This window comes from Lonchura striata, chromosome 3 (assembly GCF_046129695.1).
Source record: "Lonchura striata isolate bLonStr1 chromosome 3, bLonStr1.mat, whole genome shotgun sequence".
NCBI classification, from domain to species: Eukaryota; Metazoa; Chordata; class Aves; order Passeriformes; family Estrildidae; genus Lonchura; species Lonchura striata.
In genome coordinates this window covers 44,840,892-44,866,658 of record NC_134605.1, presented here as the reverse complement: position 1 = coordinate 44,866,658, position 25,767 = coordinate 44,840,892, and the positions used below count along the sequence as shown (strand labels likewise).

The following is a 25,767-nucleotide window of genomic DNA, read 5'->3' as shown; positions in this document are numbered from 1 at the left end:
CTACTAATATTCTGATATTCTCCTGCCTGCTTATATGCTGCACATCAGCATTAACAAACCTCATTTTAAAAAGAAGTTAACAGAAAATGGTACCCATTAATATAGCAAATAGGGGAAGGGAGCTTATTTGCAGGTTGAAGAATGCCAAATCCTCAACAATTTGCCAGTAAAAGAGGAGAATATGAGCAGAATATCTGCTGCTGGAATAGGATCATCTCAAAGAAGAAACAGATTATTTATAAAATGTTAATGATTTCAGAAATTCCATAATTAGAATCACTGATACTTCTGTTGCAGATAATACAGATGGATGAAAGGGAACAGAGAAGGTCCTCCAGGCTTGCAGGAAATTTTTTTGCTGTTCAGCACTAAGGATGATTATGAGAATCCAAAGCCTAAGTAAGGGAGAAGCTGAATAAGAAGGAGTAGGCTAGTATGTCTGGAGGAGAAAGGCAAAGCAACTGTGGATAATACATAAGAGAAAAGAGTGTGTCAGAATGGTTTAATATAAATCTCAACCAAGAGCCTATTTTAATTTGTTCTCATTTTTCTTTTCAGACATTCCTTCCTCAGTACATATTTTAATGTGAAGGAGCCTTAGGAACTTGCCATGGATCCCAAGAATGACTTGAATTGAGTCTCAGATTCACAAGAACAAAGGAAAGTGAGCACTGAACAAAATCATTTACATTATAGTCATATAAAATAGCATATTGTAAGTCATACACTTTTATCTGTCACGTCAATAACATGCCATGATTCCTGACAAAAGTCATGTATATTAAACAGGCTCTATGTCTCATCAGCTGAAGCCAAAGCAATGGCAATAGGAGGACTGCTTTCTAATATTATACCTTTTGATACATTTGCATTCTGTGATTTTTTTTTTGTATTGCATGGTTCATAATTTCATGCTTATTATGCTTGCTGTTGACATTACCCCTGAGCACATTTCAGTTTCAGGCTCCATACTACAGAAAAGTGCTCAGGCATATAATCAAAATAGCAAATAATGAAGCTTCAACTTAACCAACTTGAGCAGATCTTCAGAGCTCTGTCACTGCTTACAAAGTGATTTGCTGAGTGGCTTTAAGTAGATATTTAAAGCTAAAAATGTGCTTCAGTGCTTTACTAATGCTGATTCACCTCCTTCCCTCCATGTCATATATTTAACCCTCAACACTTTTGTTTAATATAGCTGGGACTGCATTGAACTCCACCCAAAAAGTACCATCCCCTCCTGAGTCCTAGCTGAACTCACAGTCTCAGTATATTTTTCAATGCAGGATCCTACAGTCAGTTTTGCCCCATGTGAAAAACACTACTCTGTTTCACAGCTGCTGCCTGTCTGTTTTACTGGCTGAGTAATCCAAAACAATTCTCTTTTTTTCTTGTTTTATGAGAAAATTCAAACAGGAGAGGACTGAAACAAAATCTCTCGACCATTTTTTTATTTTCTCTGCACTCACTTTGGTCTCTCCTATTTAACCCTTCTCTAAATGAAATAACTCTTTCCATCCTCTCTTCATTCTGGACCTTCTCTGTGATTCTGATTAATGATGATCTCCCCTCCTCATGTTTTCTCCTATTCCTGCTGAAGCTGGTCCATGAACAGTTGGTCAAAACTGAGGACAACAGATAAATTGAATGTAATAAATAAGGAATTTATACTTATGGAGAATTATGCTGCTTCAGTGTAGAACCCAGAAAGACTGGGAGGGTAGTGTTTCTTTAACTTTAGTGGTCTGATTTAATGTGATTAATCCTGCCAACAACTTTGCCAGAAGTCAAAGGAAGAAAAGAAGGAACTGAAAATAGAAATCACATTTTAATGTTTTGAATGTTAAGGGAGACAGAGAACTGGCTACGTCTGTCTTTCCTGTAAGTGAATTTGTGAGCATTTGAGACCAGAATGATATATAGGTATTGCCTTCCATATATGTAAATCACATTACCCTACAGAAAGGAGGAATATTTACATTACAGCCATTCTGTCTGGGACAGAAAGAGACTGCAATGTAATTATCAGGAAGACATGTCTGTTGTAAAAGGTCACCTCTGCTATGAAGAGAGGCTTCGCACAGTCCAACCTAGACATGTTTGAACAATAGTACAAGAACATTCATTATATCCATTATAAGTCTAAGGCACATTTGCAGCCAACCTAGGCTGCAAATACAATACATTTCCCTAAGTGGATTAATAGGAAAGCAGAGGTCCTAGAATTGCTCTGACGTATCATTTATACACATTGTAATCCTGACAACTCTTAAGTATTAGAGAAAATCCAAGCAGAGACTGTGCAAGGAGCGCCCACAATTTATTACACTCTTAAAATGCAGCATGCTCATCTCTTGATTAGCCCTCAGCTGTAACAGCTAAGAGATGTCTCAGAAAAAGTTTAGAAGACAGAATATTTCCCTATATATATATATATATATACACACATATAATCATATTTCATCTTCCTTTTTCAACATTCTTATTTATAACTATGTTCTCATATTAATGATCAAGAATGGAGCCTATTGCTTTGCTAGACAACACTTGTTTTCATTCACTTTACACCTGCCTATCATTTAAATCTCCTGAGACAGATGAATTACTTCCTCAGAAGCAAAAGGATGAAATAAAGCAGTACTACAGTCGGGCTGTGAACGCCAGCAGACTAAGTCACACCTTGGACTTCCAAGCAGCAGTAGCTGAAGGAAGTGTGCCCTGGTGTGGGTGAAGTGCTGCACGTGGAAACCCATTTGTGACAGAGCAAGGTGTCCCCAGCTCCCCAGGCCAAGCATGAGCGCAAAGCCTCTCGCAAGGCATTTAGGGAGAGGAGATGTGTGCACCCAGACATCCAGGAGCTCTGCAAGTACAAGGTCCTGCTCAGCCATCCTGGGTGAAGACCTCAAGACGCCTGCAGCATTTGACAGTGCTTTTAGACAAAATTTGTGACTGAGTACTTCCCTCTCTGATACTTCTGTGGATGTATACTCTGGTTTCTCTTCAGATCCTATAAGGGTAAAGATGTGTTCAAAGAGCTTCAGTGAAGCACAAAGACTCTGTTTTCCCTTTTGGGAGCTCAGTTTACTACTTGTATGAGAAAATGTACTGACCTTCCTGAGCATATCTGTACAAGCCTAGAAGTTGACTGTGTGAACTATGTCTATTGACCCTCCAGAAGAAAGGTATCTGCAGCCTGGTCTTGAAGATAAGATCCAAATTCCACAGGAGTCAACAGACAGAGAAGCTACTGCTGCTATCTCTGGAAAACTTACTGCTGGGCAACTCTGGGTAACTCACCAAGTGCACAGTAGGTCTCTTCTGAACTGGAAGGCAAGAGAGGAAGAATCCTGACAAATTTATTTGAGTAATTCTAGTGATAGAACATCTAATTTTATTAGCTTCCTCAAAATGCCCTTGTATTCATACATAACTGGTGCATGATAATAAAAAAGTAAGAGAAGATTATTATGAGAATCCATGATATACTATATAGTGACTTATTTTGCAATTAAGATATGGCCTAGCTCAAATACATCTCTTCTGTTTGAGCCTCTTTATAAAGGCAGAAACTGCTGCTCTGCTTTTTATAAAACATCTCTGTCAAATCACTACAATTGGACTCTAAGTTAACAAAATGCTCTAGACTTTCACACAAATCATGATAGGGCTTTTCCTCCTCATTCAGCCATTTTGGCTGGTTGTTACAATCACCTTGAGATTGTTCTGATTCGGCTTTGTTGTGTGTTTTAGAGCTGAGACAAGACATTCTGCTTGCAGTATTACCAGGTGTATTTGGCATTTGCTGCAGTCATGTGTGGCTGTTGTTAGTGTAAAGCCACATAAACAGTGACAGGGCTGGAATGGGAACAAACCCCCGATGGAAAGTGGGGAGAGGATGGTGCTTGGAGAGAGAACTGGTAAGAGCATCATCTGCATTGCTGTGCATTCTGTGTGCTCCCTTTGCATAACTCAAGGCAAACAGAAAGCTCCGAGTCTGTTAGTAGAAGCATAGTGAATATTTCAGATACATGATTTATAAATATGATACAGTCCTGAAAATGTAGTTACCATGAGTAACTAGCACAATTATTACTTCACAAAATGAAGCGACCATTAAAACTTGAAATGATGTGCTAATTAAGCAACACAGTGGAGAGAAAGAAAGGCCTCACTTGCTATAATAGCATCATCTCATTTCAGGGCTTGGTGCCAGATAGGAAGGTAAAAGGCTTCTTCATCACAGTAATTTGCTTATAAACACAAAATTTACCTGATGGTGGGTGGCAGGATTGAGATGACAGAGGATGGGAATCCATCCTAAAAAGAGGAACAGAGTAGATTCAAAAAAGTAGGAGAGTTCCCAAAGCAAAGCAAATCAAAGTGGCAAACTATGTTGCCTATTGTGCTAGGTAGTTTTGGAGACTCACTCCATGGGCAGGGGATTGCTGCCAAAAGGACACTTGGTTACCACTGCCAAGTCCACAGGCAGTCCCTGGCTGCCATGCAGATGGGTACTCTGACAGTGCAGACTGGTTTTACACTTCTCATTTGGGTTTTGTTTTACATTATTGGCACACCACTCTTCACCAGAATAAACTTGGGGTGAAACGTAAATTTTAAAGAATTTAGAGATTTTAAAGGAGCTAAGATTTTAGTTAGAAATAAGCCTTACTAGAGTTAATTAAAATAAATGAGTAGGCCTTGATGAAGTTAAGAGTTAGTAGTTAACTAATAATTGATTGCTTGTTAGCACAATGTTTAGTTAGCTGGGTTTATAATGAAGAATATAGAAACTGACAAATAGATTTAAGGAACATAAGACAGTTGTGGGCCTCCTCTGTTCTGAAACCAATTGAAGACAAGGAATGGGAACTCTACCAAGAATTCATTTGTCATATTTGCATTGAAAAGGTAGAAAGGTCAGAACAAGGAAGACTTCATTTACTTCCTCATTTTGGGACCCCTCCCCATGAAAGGGACCACCGACCCATTTCAAGGAACAAACTACGCATGCTTAATAGCTTTTGGAGTAATTAGCATATGAAGCGGGGAATGGGATGTACCAAAATGATGAATATGTATTTGTATTTTGGTTATTCAATACTTGTATGGATAAGAGGACTCTGTAATCACCTGGAAGGTGCGGTGTGTATTTGGGAGCTATCCTGCACACTGCCTGGTGGCGAATAAATATACACTTTCTAACTTTATACTGTTAGAGAGCTTTTGTCCGTCACAGTTGGATATCAGTACTAGATCAATATCCATATTTTTTTAATAAATCAGGGGCATTTGTATTTTAGGTTAATATTTGAACCAGATTTAAGACAACCTAGTGCCCCTGAGTTTTCTTAATTCCTGGGTAGGCAGGAATCCAGACCAAAAGCAGTGTGCAGAAATCCACTCTGTCTGCAGTTTGCTATCTACAAAAAAGACCCAAAAGCCCTGGAGGTGCTTATGACCAAGGGAGAAACCAGCCCTGCCTCACAGGCAAGGGTATGTAAGGAATTGTTTATTTAGCACCTTGGGTGACCCTCAGGTTAAAAAAACCCAACCTTTGCATGGAAAGATACGTGTATTCCAGAAACCTGAAAAAGGGGAGAAACTTGTAAGGCTGGAAGATAAATGGGTAATCTCTCTGTACAAGAGGAATGAGAAGAAGAGTTTAGTTATTCTGAACTGTACAGGGTACATCAATTAGTTTGAAAGTAGGGTACATGGCAGGAAAGTGTAGAAGCACTTCCATTGCTGACAATATTAAAAGCATCAAAAGGCAAACACTGTAAATTGGGATTTGAGTTTTAGTTGTTCTGAAGAGCTGTTAGCTGTGGAAATTACCTCACTGCTGACTCCCCAGACAATCTTTTCATGCAGAGAGAATGATCCAAAGGTAATTAGCATCAGTGGAAAAAGCTCCTGGGTAAAATTTGTGTCTGCACTGAAGTGAAAATGAAATGCTTTAGTTGTGGGGGAAGGATTTCATCCAATACACATCCTGTGAAAGGGTTACACCCAGCAAGCACTTCAGACAAGAGTAACACATCTCCGTTCCTTTCCCCATGCATTCCTCTTTGTTTTCTCTCAGATATCATCAAGAGCTTCCCCCGAACATCTTGTAAATAAGGACTTTTCTTAGGAGTGCACACAGGACGTGCACACCAGCAGTATGGTTATGCTATGTTACTGAGAAAACAGTCTGAAATGTACAGCCTCTCCTTCTACTCCTTAAAATAAGGACTACTCACCCATCTTTGTATATTTAAAAAGAAGGCATTTTTAAAAGCATGAAGTACAAATAATTTTAGTAGTCCCATTCATAAGTTTGTCAGCTTTAATAAGGTAGGAAGAACATGTAACATGAGAAAAAATATGTGTGTGGGATAGGAGCAACCCCCCAAACCGCCTTATGACCAGCTAATAATATATTTTGCCTCATATTATTCAATGACTAAGCAAATAATAAAGATTTCAAGAAGAAAGTGCTTCAAATGGGTTATGAAGTCTGTAGGATAAAAGCTATCAAATATTGCCCTGGGTTGTATTTGTGATATTTTAAATACACTATGGTATCCTTTTCTGTCATCATTTTCTTAATTCTACGTTCCCCAAAATGCATGTATTCCTAAACCAAGTTCTGCTTTTAGGAATGAGCGCCCTCGACTCTTAATTTCTGTGGCACTTGAGTGTAACTATGTCAAGCCCTCGATGTTTTATAAGTGTCCTTCATCTTGTTCCACATCTCCAGGCCATGGTACACTGCCAAGTCCGGAATTCAAGTGCATCTCTAACTTTCCTTATCCAGTGCTACTGAGTCATAGCAAAGTGATTAATAAAATACATATTTTTCCCCCCATTATTCATCCATTTCAGGTGAAAACCACAATCTAAATTTTTATTTGTCTTAGCTGTACAGAGCTGCACAGTTTTAAGGGCAGACATTTGAGATTGAGTCTTCTGCCTTGTACATTATCAACAATCTTTTCCAGGTAATTTCTGCTTTAAAATCTTTAGTATGAACAATTGTATTACATGTAATTGTGTTAAAAATTTTTCTGCCTAAGGTCTCAAGTGACTTTATATTTCAGCAAGTAAACAACAACAGTTTTTCCTGTAAATTTTCTGAGTACTCATACACTCTCCATATGTGTTTTGAGATGAAACCATTGCAGACCTTGTGGGGAAGACACATGGACAGACTAATGGAAGCTGGCTCCCTTTTAGGCTTTCTTTATTTTGAAGAGGAGAGGGAAGAAGAAACTTCAATTGTCCAAGTGAATAATTTGTCCTGACATGTTGAGGTTCATGGAAACCCTAAAAAACACAGTTATATTATATTAAAGCTTCGCCCAGCAGTGTCAAACCTGTTTTTACTTTAAAGTCTCCTTGAAAAACTAACTTACACCAACCTAGATTTTTAAACACTGCCAACAAGTCACCAGGCAGAACCTATGGAATGTGTCTTGGACATGCTATCTGATGTCAGCCTGCACAGGAGCTGAACCATTGAGTTTTCCTCTCTCATCCTGCAAGAATGATGCAAAAGATGCCTTACTACAAAAGGAAAGGGTTTCTTTTCCAGATGAAAAACCTCACACATCAGAAATGCTGCCACACTTATCAGTCTTCTGCAAAAGATTCCAACTTACTGAAATGTCACAAGTCTCCCTGTCAAAAATACAAGGCTTATTTGCCAGTGATACCCTCCTACTCTGCTGCAGCCCACAAGTTGCTTAAAATAACTAGCCAAAGGTAAGTTTCAAAGCCTTCTGCCTTGAGCTTCAGTTTCAAACAAAGCAACTGAAATTTAAACAGAGGAAGTAACTGTTGTTCTGTTCATGATTTCACCCTTCAGCAAGAAATAAATATAAATCCCTTATTCCTTAACTATTTTGTGGAACTTTGAATCAGGTGAGCGTTCATGGAAGTGCAAGGCATTGTTAAAAGTTACAACAGTGAACATACAACAGTTCAACTTCCAATATGAAAATACAGAATGCTTGGGGTGGCCCTGCCATCTCTGGTCACCTTGCAAATATGAGGAAGATGCCAAAAATTTCTCTAATGCATCCCTGTATTTTCCCTGCAATACTGCTACCCAAGTACTTAACACTGGAGGCTGCAAATCCTGAACAATCTTCTGGTATTAGCTGCTGCCTATAGTTACAGTCAGCCTAGCAGGCTTTACCTTCCAGTAATCAGAATGAGCCATGAGAGAGACAAGGAAGCCTCTGCCTGACTGCCCATAACATATAACTGTGTCACACTGGTGGATTTATGCATTACATATCCCTATATCCTGTATTTTGCCTGCCCTTACCCTTTGCTTGTCTTTCATCCCTGATTTTCAACCCAGTCAACAAGTCAAGCAGGGTCCTGCTTCCTTTCTTTAGAAAGTTTTTTTTGTGCCCTGGCAAATCATGGTCTGTGCTATGTGTTTGTTGTGTGACCCCTTTCTGCCCCAGACAAATAAACAAACATTACTCCCCTTCATTCCTGCCCCATCTTCTACCACATTTCTGTCCCTTAATTTCACATCAGTGCTTTTGCAGCTTGACCCTCTCTTCCTCCAATCTTTCTGAGGTTGTCAAGGGATGAAAATCCCCATTTCCTTATACCTGAGCCATATAGATGCACTGCTGACTGTGCTGGGACCACCCTGGGGTAGCAGATGTTAGAAGTTAGATTATTAAATATTCTGGTCGTGAAGCAGCAAGAGTGAATTTCTAAGTGACTTGGGAAGAGTTAACTGCAGTTTGGGTAGGACAGACGAACATTTTCAAAGATAGAAACCCTGAAATGTCAAAGAACAGAGTTATCAAAACAGATCATTGTTAACAAATGGCTGTTTATTGCTAACACAAAGCAAGTGTACAGTTTGAAGCTGGATTCCTTCTGTAAGTGTTTACTGGAGGAAGAGACAAAATTAGACATTTGTATTCTATCAGCTGTTCATAACACTCACAACTGCTTCCATATGGCCCACTACTCTACCGTTTTACTTCCAATTACTTTCAATTCCAATTGCTCTCAATATGAATTCCAACTTTTGGTCTTTAACAACAATCCATTGAGTGAAACACTCTCTCAGTATTACTGTAGGTACATCCTATTCCCAGTCTAATTGTTTAGAAGAAAATTAATTTGAAATAGCGACCAGAATAAACTTCATGCAATTGAAGCTCTCAAAATATCATTAATGTCTGGATAATATTTGCCATATCACACTTGATTTTCTAATCTACTGGTTACTGCATTGCTCAGTTTGGGTTTGTCACCTCAGTTTTCCTGTCTAAATTCCTGCCAGTATCTGTGCATCTTTGGAAATGAATTGGCATCTCTTTTGTGATTGGAATTATATCAGTAATGCATAATGCACAGTAGCAAAACCACACTACAGAATATGATCTGATGAAAGCACCACAGAGAGAAGGAACTGAAATAATTGAGACAGTTCAGAATAATGTTTTCAAAAAATACTCACCAGGATGTTTCATCCATAACCAGTTTCTGTTACCATGGTTTTTCTTCCTGCACATATTCAAGTAGATAAAAAATGGGCATCTAGTGCTCATGCCAGCTTAAAGACTCATTCCCTTGATTTTGTGCAATACGAAAATAGTATTTCTGAGAGCTAGGCTGTCTGCTCTCCTCTGCCAAATAGTGGGAGAGTCAAAGGTAGGAAAGAAACCTTTGCTGCTCTCTTTGGCATTCACTGTCAGTTGTGCAGATATGACATTACAAAGACACATATGCCGGCATCCATTATGTGTCTTTACTGTAAATCACACTTTATTTCTGGGGCAGGCAATCTTGTCCCAATGGAAGTGCCATGAATGCAATAGTGTGTAATTCAAATAATATTTGCAGTGCCATCTGAGAAAAGGCTTCAGCTTGGAACTTATTAACAACCTAAGGAGGAAAAAAGCCACTTGAACTACAGTTTGAGGGGTTGGTAAATATCTAGCAGACGTTGATAGCAAGTCAGGGGAGAAGGAGCCTATCACCATTTGGCCTTCTGTATGAGAAAGAAAGAGAACTTAAACAGCACTGCCTGGCTACAATGAAATGCAAGGTAACATAAGGAAAAGATCAGCTATCCAGGGACACAAATCTAAAACACACAGACCCAGAAGTTAAAAATCACAGCACTGCACAGATGGAGCAAAAGGCAGTTCTCCCTCTGTGCAGGGCACTGAGGGCGTGCTGGCACCTCAGGAAGGGCAAGCTTGCTCAGTGCCAGGGCCAGGTCAGCCATGGGGAACCATGGCAGGGGAGGGATGGCAGCAATGACTGCTTCTGCACGAGCTAAAGATGGGAGCAGGGGCCTCTGGGGAGTAGTAGGCAGGTTGTTTGCTAAAATCTGTGTCCTCAGAACTAGCTGGAGCAAGCTGGCAAAAAGGAGCTAGTATCACACTTTTGTTTCATGCATGGAGATGTCCCCTGTTTATTGAGCATGGGCTCTAGTATCAGAAAAATTTGGAACTTGTTCCTTCCCCTGACTTCCAAAAGGAATGCCAGGAACCACCTGTCTCTCCTTTTCAGGTCCCAGTCAAGTGAGGAAATCTGCTACTACTCAGTACAGCCCCTAGCATCAGCGAGACCTCACCTACACACCAGAGGCTTCACCAGAATGATTGTGCCAGTCTAGACAGTCAAACAATATCTAGTCCATAAAGTATGCAACTTTCCCAGAAAATGGCCCAGTGTGGCTGTCATACTGGCAGGAAACACTTCTGCTGGCCTACCCAATGTCATTTCTGCATTAAGCTGCACAGGCAAAAAATCACTCCTGGTAAGAAGTAAATTTAGGAGGGTTGTACTCTGCTATGCAGCCACATCTGTCAAACCTTCTTTAGTAGAGGTAAAGGATGAGTTTGTCAACACTTGCACAGCAAAGAATGATCAAGGCCTGCTTTTAAATTTTAAGTTCAAAATAAGCCAAATCAGCCCACTGGTCAGTATGAACTGCCAAAGTTTTAGATCTCCTAGAACAGAGACAGTAGCAGGCATGGTTGCTGGGAGGCAGGATTTAGTCTTTGGATTATAGCAACAGCTGAGATCAGTCTGTCATGACAGTGATATGGAGACAAATATATTGACGGTGACGTCAAGACAACCAGACAAAAGCTTTTTGAGGTGAAGTGTTTTCTGTGTCTCAGTACAGGTGTTTAACGCATTCACAAACTAAATGTACTCAAAATTTGTGACTCATATAGCAATTCCAGAACTTGCTTCAAGTTCAATCATCAGTGTTTGCAATAAGCTCAGGCATTAGGGCCTCTTCTCAGCTGTTCTTTGAAAATCACGAGCGCCAGTGAGAGCCAAACCCCATTACACAGCATCTGACATCAAACGTGTGTGTTCTTATGCAGTTTTCTACATTATTAATTTTCTACCTGATGGCAGTATGCTCCTATTATTTTTGCCTCCCACTCATGTTCTGTGATGAAAAGCCTGCAGTAAAAATTCAGACTAATTCCTTTTATTTTACTCTCTCCTGCTGCTGTTCTATCTGTCAGAACTGCTGCAGGAAAGAAAAGCTGTTGCAGAACAGACTAATGAAAATATTGCTCTACCTTTTGAGATATTAATATTGCTCTACCTTTTGAGATATTAATAACACAGTTTCATAGCTCTCTGTCTCAGACAGTAAAGAAAACAGCTCTTATTTTTCACATCCCAACTCTTATTTTCCTATTGTCACAGGGTAGCATAAAATCAGAACCACCCACCACCTTCTGCACAAAAGCCACCCCCCAGAGCTGCACACAGAACACTGTCATCTTCCAGTTGCTTTAGTGATACAGATTTCCTGACTTCTTTTTTTTATTATTATTATTTTGTTTGTTTTGGGTTTTTGGTTGTTTGTTTTCTACATCACTATTAGTATCCAGTGCATGGCTAGAGACAAAGCAAAATATCAACTTCTACCTGCTCTGTGTCCAGAAGGGAAAGATGTAACTACCTCTGTGCAAATTTTCCTCCACCACCTGGTCTAGAAGCACAGTGCAGAAGTGGTTGGGACTATGATCAGCCACAATATGAACAACCAAATTCGTGATCCCCTTTTTTTGCCTTGTTCAGCCACAATTATGTTACTTAGATACATCTGAGAACGTAGAGTGTCCTTTGTAACACCCCAGATAGGTTATGTTTGTTTAGCAATATTATACAAATAGTAATGGATGGATTGCTAACAATTTAGGTAAGCACCTAAAAATGTCAATTCCTGGTACAACCCTCCAGCTGCAAGTGTTACTGATGATACTATTGACATTTAGGGAACTATTTTTCCCTCTATTTTTTTTTTTTTTAATAAATATATGTGTTAGTAAACTATTCCTCTAATGCCCTCTAGTGTCCACAAATAAGAGGGATTCTTGCTACTGCTTTGTCTTGGCATTCCTTTTGGCAGGGAAGTTTACAGCCTTCCATGTTGCTGAAGACCATGCAAGGAGTTCAGATTATTAAATATTAGACATGCATTACTTATTCCCATCTGTTTCACTGCATGGGGAGAACGGCCAAGTCCTACCAAAGCTGACTGGGGCATGCAGGGTGACACTTGGCTCTTGGAGGAAGGACACATAAAACACTGAAGTCAGTCACACGTGAATTTGGAGAAGTTACTGACTCAACCTGGAAAAAAACCCAAACTTTCTCCTGCTCGTCTCCTGCCATTCCCATTGCCTTGAAGGCAAAGATGCCCTCAGAAGAGAAGTGTGGTGACCACAACAGAAACACTTTGCAATGTGTTTATCTAATAATAGATATAATACCGGATGTGCAGGAGCCCAGAAAGGATAACCTGACTTATCCAAGGTCACAGCACATGGCCACAAATAGATCCAGACCTCCTGGCTCCCAGACCTGTGCTTAAACCACAGTAGTGTGCTCCTTCCTCTCTGCAAATGTGCTGAGAAGTTGCACAACCTGAACCTACTGGTTACATTTCTTTCTGAAGTTCCTGACAGCAATCCATAACCAGATACTTCAAACTCAGCATTACGACTGTGATCTACTGGTGGTGACACACACAGTCTTTGTGTCTGATGTTTTATCAAGTCACTTTTAGACAAAAATCTGGTCCATGATTAACAGCTGAGGCGCAATGTGTCTGCAGAAATCTTAAAGTCTATACAATGAATTCCAGTGCTCTCCATGAGACTTGAAATATGTTGGTTTAGGAGCATTTTACCACCACAAATAGTTTAGCTATTACTATTTATTGTAACTTCCAAGTGGACAGAATCCTATTCACTTAACTAGTTTTGGTTTTAATCTTAAAAGGCAACTGCCAAAGTATCCTGATTTTTTTTAATGGGGCCCTCCCCTTAACCCAATTTGCGGAAGGAACATTTCTCCTTCCACTTACTGATTTTAAATTCACTGGAATTTTACAGACACTCAAGAACTGATTGGCACCAGCACTTCCCAGATGTAGTGAGAAGACTATTTTGAGCCTGGAAATCTATTATTTAAAATTGTTCTTGGGCCAAGTTACTTTTTCTGATTTCACAGACTTGTGTGAAAACAATAAATCAAATACCTTTTTCTTTTCTTTTCCTTTCTTTTCTTTTTTCTTTTCTTTTCTCTTTTCCCTCTTTTCTTTCTCTTTTCTTTCTCTTATTTTCTTTCTTTTCTTTTCTTTTCTTTTCTTTTATTTTCTTTTCTTTTCTTCTTTTCTTTTCTTTTCTTTTCTTTTCTTTTCTTTTCTTTTCTTTTCTTTTCTTTTCTTTTCTTTTCTTTTCTTTTCTTTTCTTTTCTTTTCTTTTCTTTTCTTTTCTTTTCTTTTCTTTTCTTTTCTTTTCTTTTCTTTTCTTTTTTCTTTTTTTCTTTTCTTTTGGAGCTGGGGGAGACCACATATGACTTGGGTTCTGCCCATGAACTACTGAAAGCAGCTTGCTGTTGGTTAGTAATAGGAAAAGGCCAAATTCCTAGCCTACAGATAGAATATCAAACCAAGGCATCACTACATTTGGCTTCCAAAGTGATAGCAGGACAATTTTGGGGAAAAATTCAACAGAAACAAATCACTGAATGAAATTCTGTTTTCCAGTAGAAAACATAAAAAATATATTTTACTTCTCAGCATATGAGGGATGCTCTGCAGCTGCAGTGAAGAGATGGAAGGCTTTTGAAATTGCCACTCAGCACTGGGCTGAGGCACATCACTATGTGCTCTGTGTAGAATGCAAATACCCTTTAAGCAGAAAGCACTTAGGCTGTCTTCTTTTCATCTCACTTCTGGGGCTGTGACCCCCAATCACCCACCCTGCCCTCTCCAAGAGGGGCAGGCTGCTTCCCACGGGCAGGAGCTGCTCACAGTGCTGGGTGAACCTCTGCTCCTGCAAACCCTTCACGCCCCAGAGCGTGTTGCTCAGGGCACAGCATCCTTGTGGGACAAAAGTCAGCACTGCAGCACATGGGACCGAGAAGGACATGCAGAAGAAAATCCTAGTATTGTTGTCTTAGTTAATATTTTATCTTCCCACTGGGAAATGTTGTAAGATCAAGTGATTGCAACTGTAATGCTGATCTCCCTGGAAAGAATTTAGGGTGTCTGAGTTCAAGGAGAAAATTACAAGGGTGAGTTTACTGAAGACAGTGTACTTTGAAGGTGACATATTTAAAGGTCAGGAGCCTGAAGGTACTGGTATGTATAGATGAGGAACTTCAGAAGCTGATAATATGCCCAATTTCCACTGAAATTATGGAAATCGAAGAGGATTAGGTCCCCAAAACTCCATCTGTAACAATAGGTGTCCCTCTGCAGCTTCAGGTGCTTCACTAACTTCAAATGACAGGCCAAAAATCCATCTTGCAGCTGCTAGTACCATGTAACTAACATGTAAGAGGCATACAGAAGCTTTAAAAATATATTTTTGCAAAAATTATTCAAAAATTACAAAGAAACACATTATGAAATGTTCCTTGACTACTTCAGGAGCCAAAGATTCTTTTATAGTTACAATAACTGAAGGGTAAGAGTACATAAGGAATAGGCAGATGCTTATTGAAGAGTTATTAGAATTGGTTTTAAAACTATTAAAATGGGAAAGATCAACATGATTTGATTAATTTCATATAAACACACACACTCCTCAAGCAGAAGGTACTGCCATAGGGCTACTTATTCTAACAATGTTTGCCAGCAATATTATTCTTTCTAGTGTTTTGAAGACAAATAGGCCCCTCCTCCTATAAACTTCATATACCGAGTGAATGTGTTCAAGAATCAACTTTATTAGACACTGGTAACAGTCTAAATATTGACTTTTGTAATTCCCTTTAACAGCTGTTGCTTTCTGCACTTGAATTGACATTTAGCTCACAACTGAGTACACCAATGACAACCTGTTTAGAAATTACTCAGGTTATTTAAATCCTAGGACGTGTTACAACCGATATAAAAATTAAAATAAATGTGAAAGAGGAAAGATTAAGCTTACTGGCAATATTTAGCTATGGGGAACATCCATAATTCATAAACATCCACATTGCTTCTTTCCCAATAAACATTTCAAATCAATAGTTTTACTTTTAAGCTTCACATATATCATCTTAACTGACTATAGATCTGATTTACATTTCCATAGATCTAATATGCTTATTGCACAATCGAACTTTACTCATGAAAAAGGTTCCAAACACAGAAATTTTAAAAGAAATACAGAATTACTGAAGTAAAAGAAATGCTGATTTCATCTTGTAAATAGATTAAAAGTTTGTTACTTTTTATGTGAAAGCAACAAGAAATTGCAGTACAGACAACATTCTTGAGCACAGCAGGAATAGTAAAAACACCATAAATTCTTTAGAGTACTTTTATAATACTGTGGTCCATATGTCCATGCACTTTCCAATCTTGACACTGCTGACCAACACGGATGCCCTTGCCAGTGTGGGGAAGTGGCAAGCAGGGAAAGGGATGCACTGGGCTGGGAGGGGATGTTTCTGCCCCCTCCTTTCTGAGCTGTGAGGCTTCTGGACAGACAGCAGCACATTTCTGGCCCGTATCAGCCCCAGCTGATATATGCAACTCATTCAAGTACTTTCTCCTTTCAGTCCAAAGGCATTAATGAAGAGACAGAAACAAGCTCCTGGTGCTGAACCAGTCAGCCCTTGCCTCTTCCCAGGAAACAGCCAAACTAGTTCAGACAGTCTACAATGATGAGCAGCCAGCTGGCCATGGCCAGGGAGGGTGTCTGTCCTTTACATGGGGCTTTGCTGGCGTAGCACTGGTCACAAGACTGCTTTTCATCTTCTACTTTGCTCATGGATTTCTATATAATGACAGCCTTTTTTAATAATAATTAATAACTACTGTAGCAAAATTGTATATCAAAATCTGTTCAAAGTAACAGATCACGGGTATTCTTCTATTATTTATTTGAAAACTCAGGTTTGCTCTTTGGACTCGACCTTTTCCACATCACTTCAGACTGAAGTCAATAATGCTAGCCCATGTCAAACTGAAACCTATTCAAAATAACTGTCTTAGGAAGCCATGATCTCCACTCCCTTTGGAAAAAATAGATTTGCCTCATACCACTACAGTGTGAAATTCTACTAAGATTCATGTTTTATTTTTAAAGTTTATCTACGTTTTTCCTTATAATTTGTTGAGGATTAACTCTCATATCTCTAATTGGAAAATATTGCTGAAAGGTTACTTTTAAACCACAAGCTTGTAACACAAACAAGAATCTTTTCCGTCAATCAGAAACTCTGTCTGCTGACAGTGTTGCATTTGGACCATTACAAAAAACCTCCACTTCTCTAAGATGAAAGTCACATGCAGGTGATGCTGCTGAACTAGCCCATAGTTCAATTGTTATAAATAATACATAAAAATAGATATCCTTTAAAGATACCTTTGAAGTGAGGCAAATATGTTTTCTAAGAAGAAATTATTCAGGTTTATCTAGTTTCCAGTTAAAGCAAGTTTTCACAAATAACAATTTCTGAACTATGCCAAAAAAGGCATCAGTTAAAATGCCCTTGGTAGTGTTTCTAGGTAGAATTATGAGCAGATTAAATCATACCTTCTCTTCTACACATGCCAGTGGTAAGACTATTGCATAAGCAAATCTTTACTTGCTCATTTCATTTTTGCACCTGGTGAGAGATTACCTATTGAGTTACTAAAGGAAAATTTACCTTTTCAATTTCACAACTGAGCTGAGAGATAAATACCTACTTAGATGCTTGAATTTAAGTAGACAGGTTCTCCTCTGGAGCACTTTAGAGATTTCCATTCATTTGATATGGAAGACAGATGCTTATTTTAGGTGCTTTCTCCACTAGACATCTAAAATTCAGATCTAAGCTAGACTGTCAGATGCAGAGTTGCAATATGTAGATGCAAGCTGGGTCTTACCCCATATGATTAACATTTTATGAAAGTCAGGTGGCCTTAAGTGAAATGTCTCTCCCAGTGTTCTTTCTGCCTTCAAATGGCCATTAAGATTCTGAACTATTTTTAGCATTTCAATATGATTTATTAAATACTAAAAATTTAAGTAGGTAAGGAAAATTACTGTGTATTGCTGTCAACCTGATAAACAGCCTGATATGAGAAGTTTTGGAGTCTGTAACTCAGACTGTATTTGGGTCAGCACAAGACAAGTAATGAGGCAACTTCATCCTGCAACTACAGACAGTGAAAGGAGGTCAAGAAGTATGAATGCCCAAATTAATGAAGGATCATACACTCTGAAGCTCGGAGAAAGAAAATGAAACAATTCCAAACCAACAATTTTGAACTCAAGTTGGAAAGTAATGAAATGATACAAATTTGGGTTAAATAATCTTACCACCCAAGACAATAACTCTAGTAAAAAACACTACATTTAAGAGTAAAATCAAAATTGAAGGAAACACTTCCCTATTAATAAACAATATTTTTATTCTAGATAGAAGTATGTATATTCTGGAAGTTCATACACTCAGTTCTATATACATTCCATAAAATGTTTTGGTTTTGTGAAAAGAAATGCTTTTATCATATGTTCTCAGCTGACCAGCTGCTATTAAGATGGTAGCAGATGTACCACTGTCCAGAACCCTGCTGCACCCCAGCCTGTCCTTGTTCTGCAAAGGCTCCTCACAGCATTGCTCTAGCACACCCCACAAATCACAGGAGGCTGCACTTCCCACACATTCCCATTTCTTATAGGTGTTAATGCTAAGCACTTGCTCTGAATTCATTCTTATGGGGTCACACAAAGAAGGTCTATACATCTTTAGACGAACTACTAACCAGTAGCATTGTTATCTGTGTCTTATATTGTTAAAAAGTCCTTAAGATTTCAAATAAAGTGAAGCACTAGAATGCTGAAATGTCTTCCAAACCAATGGAAAGAATTATATGAAAACCTCATTAACAGAGTAGAGTTAATCAAAGGTGTACAGTGCTTTGTGGACAGCTTTGTCAAACAAAAGCTGACATAATATGAATACATCTGGCATGTGGCGGTGATTTAAATCATGATAAATTGTGGGGGGTATAAAAATAGGACTAATCATTCCCATTACTCACCAGAAATTAATGTGCATTCTGGAAAATAAATTAATTCCTGCTGTCCTTTCTGAAATACAAATTAATAAACTTACTAATTTTTGCCAGTGACTGTTCCAAGGTACAGTATTCAAACACAAAGTATTTGCTCATAAAAACAGATGAAACATTTTAATACAGCATAAGTTGTATCACTGAAACTATCTCCTATTGTTGGTAAACTTTTAAAACTTAAACTACAAGGGAAGGGCTTTCTATAAAGCAATTAGTTTTACAGAAGCAAGTGATCACAATCTCAATTTTAAGAGTTACTCTGCATTTATGTGTAATTTTATTTTTAAAACAGTCATCCTGTAGTTTGAACAAAACCCTCCACCCCAACTGTACTTTTCAAGGGCAGCACTTGATCTGCAAGCTTCCACAGCTGCCTAACAATTCATGCACATCTGCCAGCTCTTCATGTGCCTGGAGAGTGCAGCAACGAGCACAGATGGTTGTTTTTTTTTGAGATGCTTCAGAGGCCATCCACTTCTGTATCTCCTTGTGACTTTTTGGCTGCCATCATCATAAACTCATCACAAAGGCTTCAACAGGACCTGCAGACACACAAACACACCCAGCTGTGGGCAGAACAGCTGAGGTGCACAAGATGCCAGCTCTTAGTGGGGGAAATGTTTGGCTACTCTAGTGTTTACCTAGTGAGTTTGTTTTGTGAATACATCCAGGTGGCTTGTCCCTCAGAAACCTTGATCTCTGGAGAATGAGCTCCTAAAAAGTGAGAAATAACTCCACTGGAGTCAGATGTAAAAGAACAACTAGAACAGCTGGACCTAAGACAAGCCTTCTAAAATTGATGTTATGTGGGAAAAGGTCTATTATACATTTGCAAATATCAATATTAAAAATAAATTTAAATAGTGTAAATTAAGTGATATGGAAAGAGTAATAACCTATAAGAACAAGAGCAGTACAGCATTAAAAAGGTTAACATTTTACCTAATTAACAAGAATAGCTTCTAAGGCAGACTGTGACAAAAAAGAAAGCAAGACACACAAAGAAAGAGTTCTAGGGTAGGGAAATTCAAATATATCTTGTAAACCTCTCTAACAGGCTTCTTAAGAATTTCTAATTCAAATTCTTTAATCCTGCCACACCTCCTTCTCAACTCAGTACTTTGAAGATTAAAGCAAATATATTGGATCAAGTGCTAACTTGCCCTTTAAAATGATCAACCAAAAGTAAACATGGCACACTAGCTCCTGAAGCTGTAGAGTTTTGGACCACTCTCTAATTTTTTCTTTTCTCACTTTTCTTCGCTGTTTTCCCTTCTCAGTTTCTGGCTATGGGCCAATTTCTCTAATCAAATATTTATCTCCATGTCAGTAACAGAAAAGATGCTGCTCTCTATGTACCTTGGAAAACCTGAGTGGATTTACATGACAATCAGATTTTAAGAACTACTCCTCTTCCCTGCCAACTGAGAATATTCAGACCCATGTACCTGATTTTCTTTCATTACATTTCCATTGGGCCTAGACAACTAGTATCCAAATACATCAATCTGTGTGCTTATACCTGTGTGAGTGGTGGAAAAATATTTACACTTTAAACTGAAAATAAAGTAGGATGTCAAGGTCTTGGGAACAAGAGAGTTCACAATTACAATATAATCTAGCAACACAGGCAGAACAGAATGTTCTAAATTTGCAAAATCTAACTCCTTAATAATGAAAGATTTTGCATGTTAAACTACTACATTGGGACCACCGATATCAAGAAAATGAAAAGGTTTCCAACTGGATCCACAGAGCTTTCTTTCAACAAGAGAAAAGACATTGCCACCATCAGCAAATAGCTGTTAGACCTTTACAAAGTAACCTTTATCATAGTTATTAAACAAAAATAGGTATTTATAATAGAATTTTGCCGTGATTTGGTTCATCCTTGCTCATCCACCACACCCACTTGTGATCCTATGACCAGATGCTGCCATTTGAAGGTTTTGCTAGATACGTGTAGGACACACATACTTTAACTGCCATTTTAACAATAAGGCAAGCATTTTCTTTTTGCAAACAGAATGTGTTTAAAATCACTGTTTTGGTTTTGATAATCTGATATGAATAATGTGAGTTGCTATTTAACCCTGCTTCATAGCTCTGTCACATAGCTCTGTATCCTGTCTTAGGTGTTCTGTGATTCTGTGATTCTACAATACAGCTCTAAAAGCCAACAAAGTTTGAAACATTTTGTTCCAATACAGGGAAAAAGTGGTATAGTGGATGCAAATGGTATTGCCTTGGAGCTGAAACTCATTGCTTGAAACTGGCAGCAATTTACCTGAAAAAGGGTAAGTTCAGGCCCTTAGAATGACCTTCTCCTCTATCTCCTGTGTCCCAATGCATGCACATGATGCCAGATGATACTGATGTGGCAAAAGATTTGGAATGTCTAGACTCTCACCTTTGCAATTTCCTATTTGCTTTCTCTTTGGTTTGCAAGGGATGATGGAAGCCAACAGTGCCAGTGAAGATAATCAAAAAGAGCTTCTACTACAGTGAATCAGTTTTTCAGGGTTGCAAGTTCTTCCAATGGTAAATTGCTCACAAAATGGTCCTGTATTAACTTCCTGGAAGATGATCTCCTATGAGATTTTTTTTAAAATATCTTGATTGCTCCATCTTTTTTCTTACAGTAAAGTGTGATTGCAAATGCCCAGAGACTTTCACAAATGATATGTTCAATAAATGGTGGGAATGCATTAACAGGCTGTGATCCTATGTCATTCCAGCGAATACAAATTCTTTCAATAGGAAAACCACCCCATAGTATTTTCTTTACTGAGAAATACAAAGTATTAAGACCTTCTGTCTCACATTAGAGGATAGAAACAGCATCACCCTGTATCACTCACCACAGGCACAGTGCTAATGAGAAATCACAAATACAGTGCTATTTCTGAGAAACAACTGGGGTTTTTTGATCATAACTGAAATAAAAACTCTCCATGAAATTTTGCAATAATTTAACTATTTAAAGTAGGAATCTCATTCATTTTCATTTTAGATACCATTTCAAGGCTTTCCACTTCAAACTTAGAATATGAATGTGCCATGAGTTTAGGAAGCCGTTTTGCAAAACCTTATACATATTATTACTATTTGTACAATTAAAACATTGACATTTCTGTCAGGCAGAGGAGCTTGTAGGGAAATGGGTGTCTGTGGCTGTGTTACACATGTGAAAAACAGAAACAAGAACCCTAATGAAACTGTTCAGTATATATAGTATCTATGAGTGTCCCCACGTGTGGGTGTGTTTGGGCACACTGTGGCAGGAGCTTGGAGGAGTTAAGGAGAGAGGGAATTATACCGTGGTATCTCTGATTGTATCCTTCTGCCTTCCAGCAGTTTGCAGCCAGAGAGCTTTGTGAAAGAGAAACTATCTTCCTCTCTTTGTTTAGCAGTTCCTTTCCAGCTGTAAATTCATTAGGTTTCCTGTTATATATAGAATCATGGAATATCTCAAGTTGGTAGTGACCCATAAGGCTCATCGATTCCAACACCCTGCTCCTTGCAGGACTACTTAAAACTAAAAAAATATGAACAACAGCATTGTCAGATGATAGAGCTTTTTTGAAATGTGATACAAAGTATGTGATACAAGGTAAGTATTTTGACTTCTATACTCACCACAATAAGCACTTTCTAATGGAAATGTTTGGAGCCAACTGTGACTATGTTACCTTGAATGTGAACTTCTCAGTCTTTCTGGACAAAGCTTCCTATTGTTTTAAGAAATCTCTAAATTTCACAGTTTTTTTCCCCTAATTTCCCTTGGGTTTTTTTGGGTTTTTTTTTTTTTGTTTTGTTTTGTTATTTGTTTGGTTTCTGTTTTTTAAGCTGTAGTGTGCCCAAATGAAAAGCAAACCTTCAGTTTAAATACTGATGTCAAGATCCTGAAAAGCATCACCTGCTTTACTTAAACACAGTATAGACACAAGTTCAGGCCTAAGGGAGGACTTGGGGGAAGTTAGCAGCCCTTTGGGTCCAACTTCAAGTCCTTTGGTGAGAAGCACTCCACATTTGAGCCAGTACCTGGCCCCCAGAAAGAAGCCCAGATGCTGTATAGAGGCAGTGCAACAGGTTACAGAGGGATGTCTCACCAAAGTAATTCACGACAGCTGCAGAACTTCCTGACTAAAAGAGAAATTTTGTCTCATCAAAAAGTGACTGGCTTATTTATTGCAACATGGAGCTTCTTCTAATCTACACTTCAGTCTTCTTCTTTTGAAGCAATGTACCATGAACAGGTAACTATAGATCAATTGAAATTATTATTTATAGGCTAGAGTTCTACTTCTTCCAAATCAAATTCCAAACCTTTCTGCTTTCAAATGTCTTTTTCATTTGCTATGAACAAAGGAGAGGAAATCTATTGCTGAGGAATGAGACTTGGGCTTATATTTGATCATTTTCCTTTAACATTGTAGACTAACACAAAGAAATCTTTATATCACTGAGCATTTCAGATAAGAGCTGACAGTATCTACTTGTGTATATCAACAGAGGCATCAGTAGACTTTATTCTGTCTAAAAAAAAAAAAAAATCAGGCTAATCTTTTTCCTTCAGCTACATAATACAAGCTTTCATGAAGTAACTGTAAATATTTATTTTTAAAAGCCTTTATTCTTGTGAAATGAATCCATGCCATTTACACTACTGGTCTTTACTTGTATTTAGAAGAAGCTGACATCCACTGAATTATCGTCAGCAAACTTCTTGTTACCTTTTTCTGTTACTGGTAACTAGGAATGCTCCAGGCCAGGGTCCCAACAGTGCAGTCACAGGTACAAGCCTGGGTGCCACCTAAGTGTGAGGGACATTTGCTCCCAGGGCTCACCAGCTGTGCCCATGGAGGTCACACAGTCACAGCTCTGCGCCTTCCGGGGGCTCACCACCCACTCCAAAAGGGTGACAAAACGCATCAGCTTGGGCCGCTGTCCAGCTGCTTTATTAAGCAGTTGTGCACATGGTACTCAGTGCAGCTTGGCTGCTTGGCACTGATTCATTAAGCTACAATAATGTGCTTCTCTTGTTGCCTACCCCATACCATACCTGCTAGCCCAAACCAGGGAAAAATGGGAATTCAGCCCCTTGTACTGATAAATTTTTCTGTTGTTTTCCACTCTGGTACTCTCACTTTTTGATAAGTTCTGATTGCTGATGTTTTATTTAGGATTAAAAAATAAAACCTGAAAATTAAGCCTACCATTACTACTTTTTGAGTTTTATTATTTAATAACCAGGTGTCTTCTTGTACAGAAGAAGCTACAGATTTAAATGAATGCTATGTGAAATTTGTGCTTGCTCTAGGTAATATCAAAGAGTAAACATAATATCACCAAAACTGTCTTACATTGATCGTTGCTGTGATTAGCATATACAACCTATTAATTTAACTGGGTGGTTATTACAACCAACAGTAAAATTAGACAGTTTTTAACAGCATAAATTGTAAATAATTTGAATACTTCCCTAATTTGTCAGGTAAATAAGAAAAGCAACTTGTGAATATGCATTTTTTTTCTATACTCAACATGATGCTGTCAAAGGCGCTTTCAACTACTGATACTACAGAATCATAGAATGGTTTCAGTTGAAAGGGACCTTCAAGATTACCTAGTTATACAATCTCTCCTGCCCAGAGACAAGATGATTAATTTCACTAAGGATTTCCTCATTAAGTGTTTTAATAAACACACATATGTTCACTTAGGCTTCATTTTAACATATTTAGAAATAGTAAAATGAATTTTTTTTTTAAATTGAAAAACAGAAATCCAGGTTTTCTATTTACTTTTAGTTCTGCTGCTGTCACATTTCAAAGTAGCTTGAAAACAAAGGCTTGCAACAATTCAGTTATGAATCACTGCCAAACCCATATCCTCCTTATAAAGTAGAGATAAGCCAAGCCTTCCAGCATGTGTCACTGAGCTGACATCTGCAGGACAAACGTTTTCCTAGGAACTGAGGCTAAAATCATAAAACTAAAAGGAACACAGAAGGTGCTTATACACTGGTTTGGCACCACTACCACCCTCAAAACTGCTGCTTCCCCATCATAGGACCTTGAGCTGAGCATCCTTAGGACTAGTGCCACCTGAGGGCAAATTAGCTGCTTAGAGATCCAACATGGGCTAAACTTTACAGCTTCCCAGGAGCCAAGATTATTTCTTGACCCAAGTCTCTCCACTTGTTTCCAGCTGCGAGACATTTTCAGAGTGCTGGTGGATTTACAGATGGAGATGGAAAGACATGGAAACACCTACAAGTTTTGACTTTGGGAATACCACAGCTGGGAAATGGTTTTGAGTGTCTTGGAGACTGCCTATGTGGTGGCTCTGACAGCGAATTGGTTAAGCAATGCACTAGCACTGAGTTGGGAGGTTCCAGCAGCTCCTTATACAATTTCTCTCTTTCAGATTTAATTTCTCTCTTTTCCAGATTGTGCAAACTAGAGATGTCTTAAAGGAAGAGCAGTGAAGACCAGATGATCCAAGCCTTCTGCATCAGTGGTCAGCCTTCAAACTTCCTTGGGGGGATACATACATCATTTATATGCAAGCTTATATTTGAAAATCATGTAAAACTTGATTGATACAATTATCTGACATGGACTCATTGACATATGATGGAACAACAAACTAAAAGTAAGACCAAAATTTGTAGCTTAGGTTAGTAGCTGGACCCTGATCTTTCCCAATAGTAACTTGGAGGTGTTACTCCCTGGCAGGCATTGGCATCACATGACAAGGGGTGTTGCTTTTAACCATTTTGATATCAGCATTGTGTGATACCATGGTAGACAGTGCAGGAAGTTTTATTACTGCAGACAAATAAAGTACCTTCTAATAGTATGAAGGCAGTCATTCATAGCTAAATAATCTTGTTAAAAAGATACAGAGAGACTCACAGCTCCACACTTCAGTACCATGGCAGCTGTGTGAAAAAATTTTGAATGTGTTTCCAGCAGTTATTTTTTATCACTTATTTTCTTCTGCTAAAGTTCCAGCTCTTGGATGATTGATCACATGAACATTTTAAGGTTTTAAAAAAAAAATGCTTATAGATCATAACATTGTGATAAGAAGGTCTGAACCAACCATCTAAGTACAATTTTGCATCCTTAGAAACCAGGCTCGAAAAACACAGCGGCAACATTTATGTCTGTGACCATAAG

At 38.5% G+C, this 25,767-nt stretch overlaps 1 protein-coding gene across 2 annotated transcripts in view; it reads right to left on the bottom strand.

Moving 5' to 3' along the window:
• The window catches only part of SLC35F3 (solute carrier family 35 member F3), a 162,077-nt gene that overhangs the window by 73,744 nt on the left and 62,566 nt on the right, over window positions 1-25,767 (bottom strand). The window contains exon 1 of one of the 2 annotated variants that reach the window (XM_031504328.2): window positions 9,482-9,504. The exons of the other annotated variant lie outside the window; for it this stretch is intronic. Within the exon in view, the coding sequence (XP_031360188.1) occupies window positions 9,482-9,494 (13 nt within the window). The 5' untranslated portion in view covers window positions 9,495-9,504. Of the gene's footprint in view, window positions 1-9,481; window positions 9,505-25,767 lie in introns of those variants that run through there. 2 annotated transcript variants of the gene reach the window in all.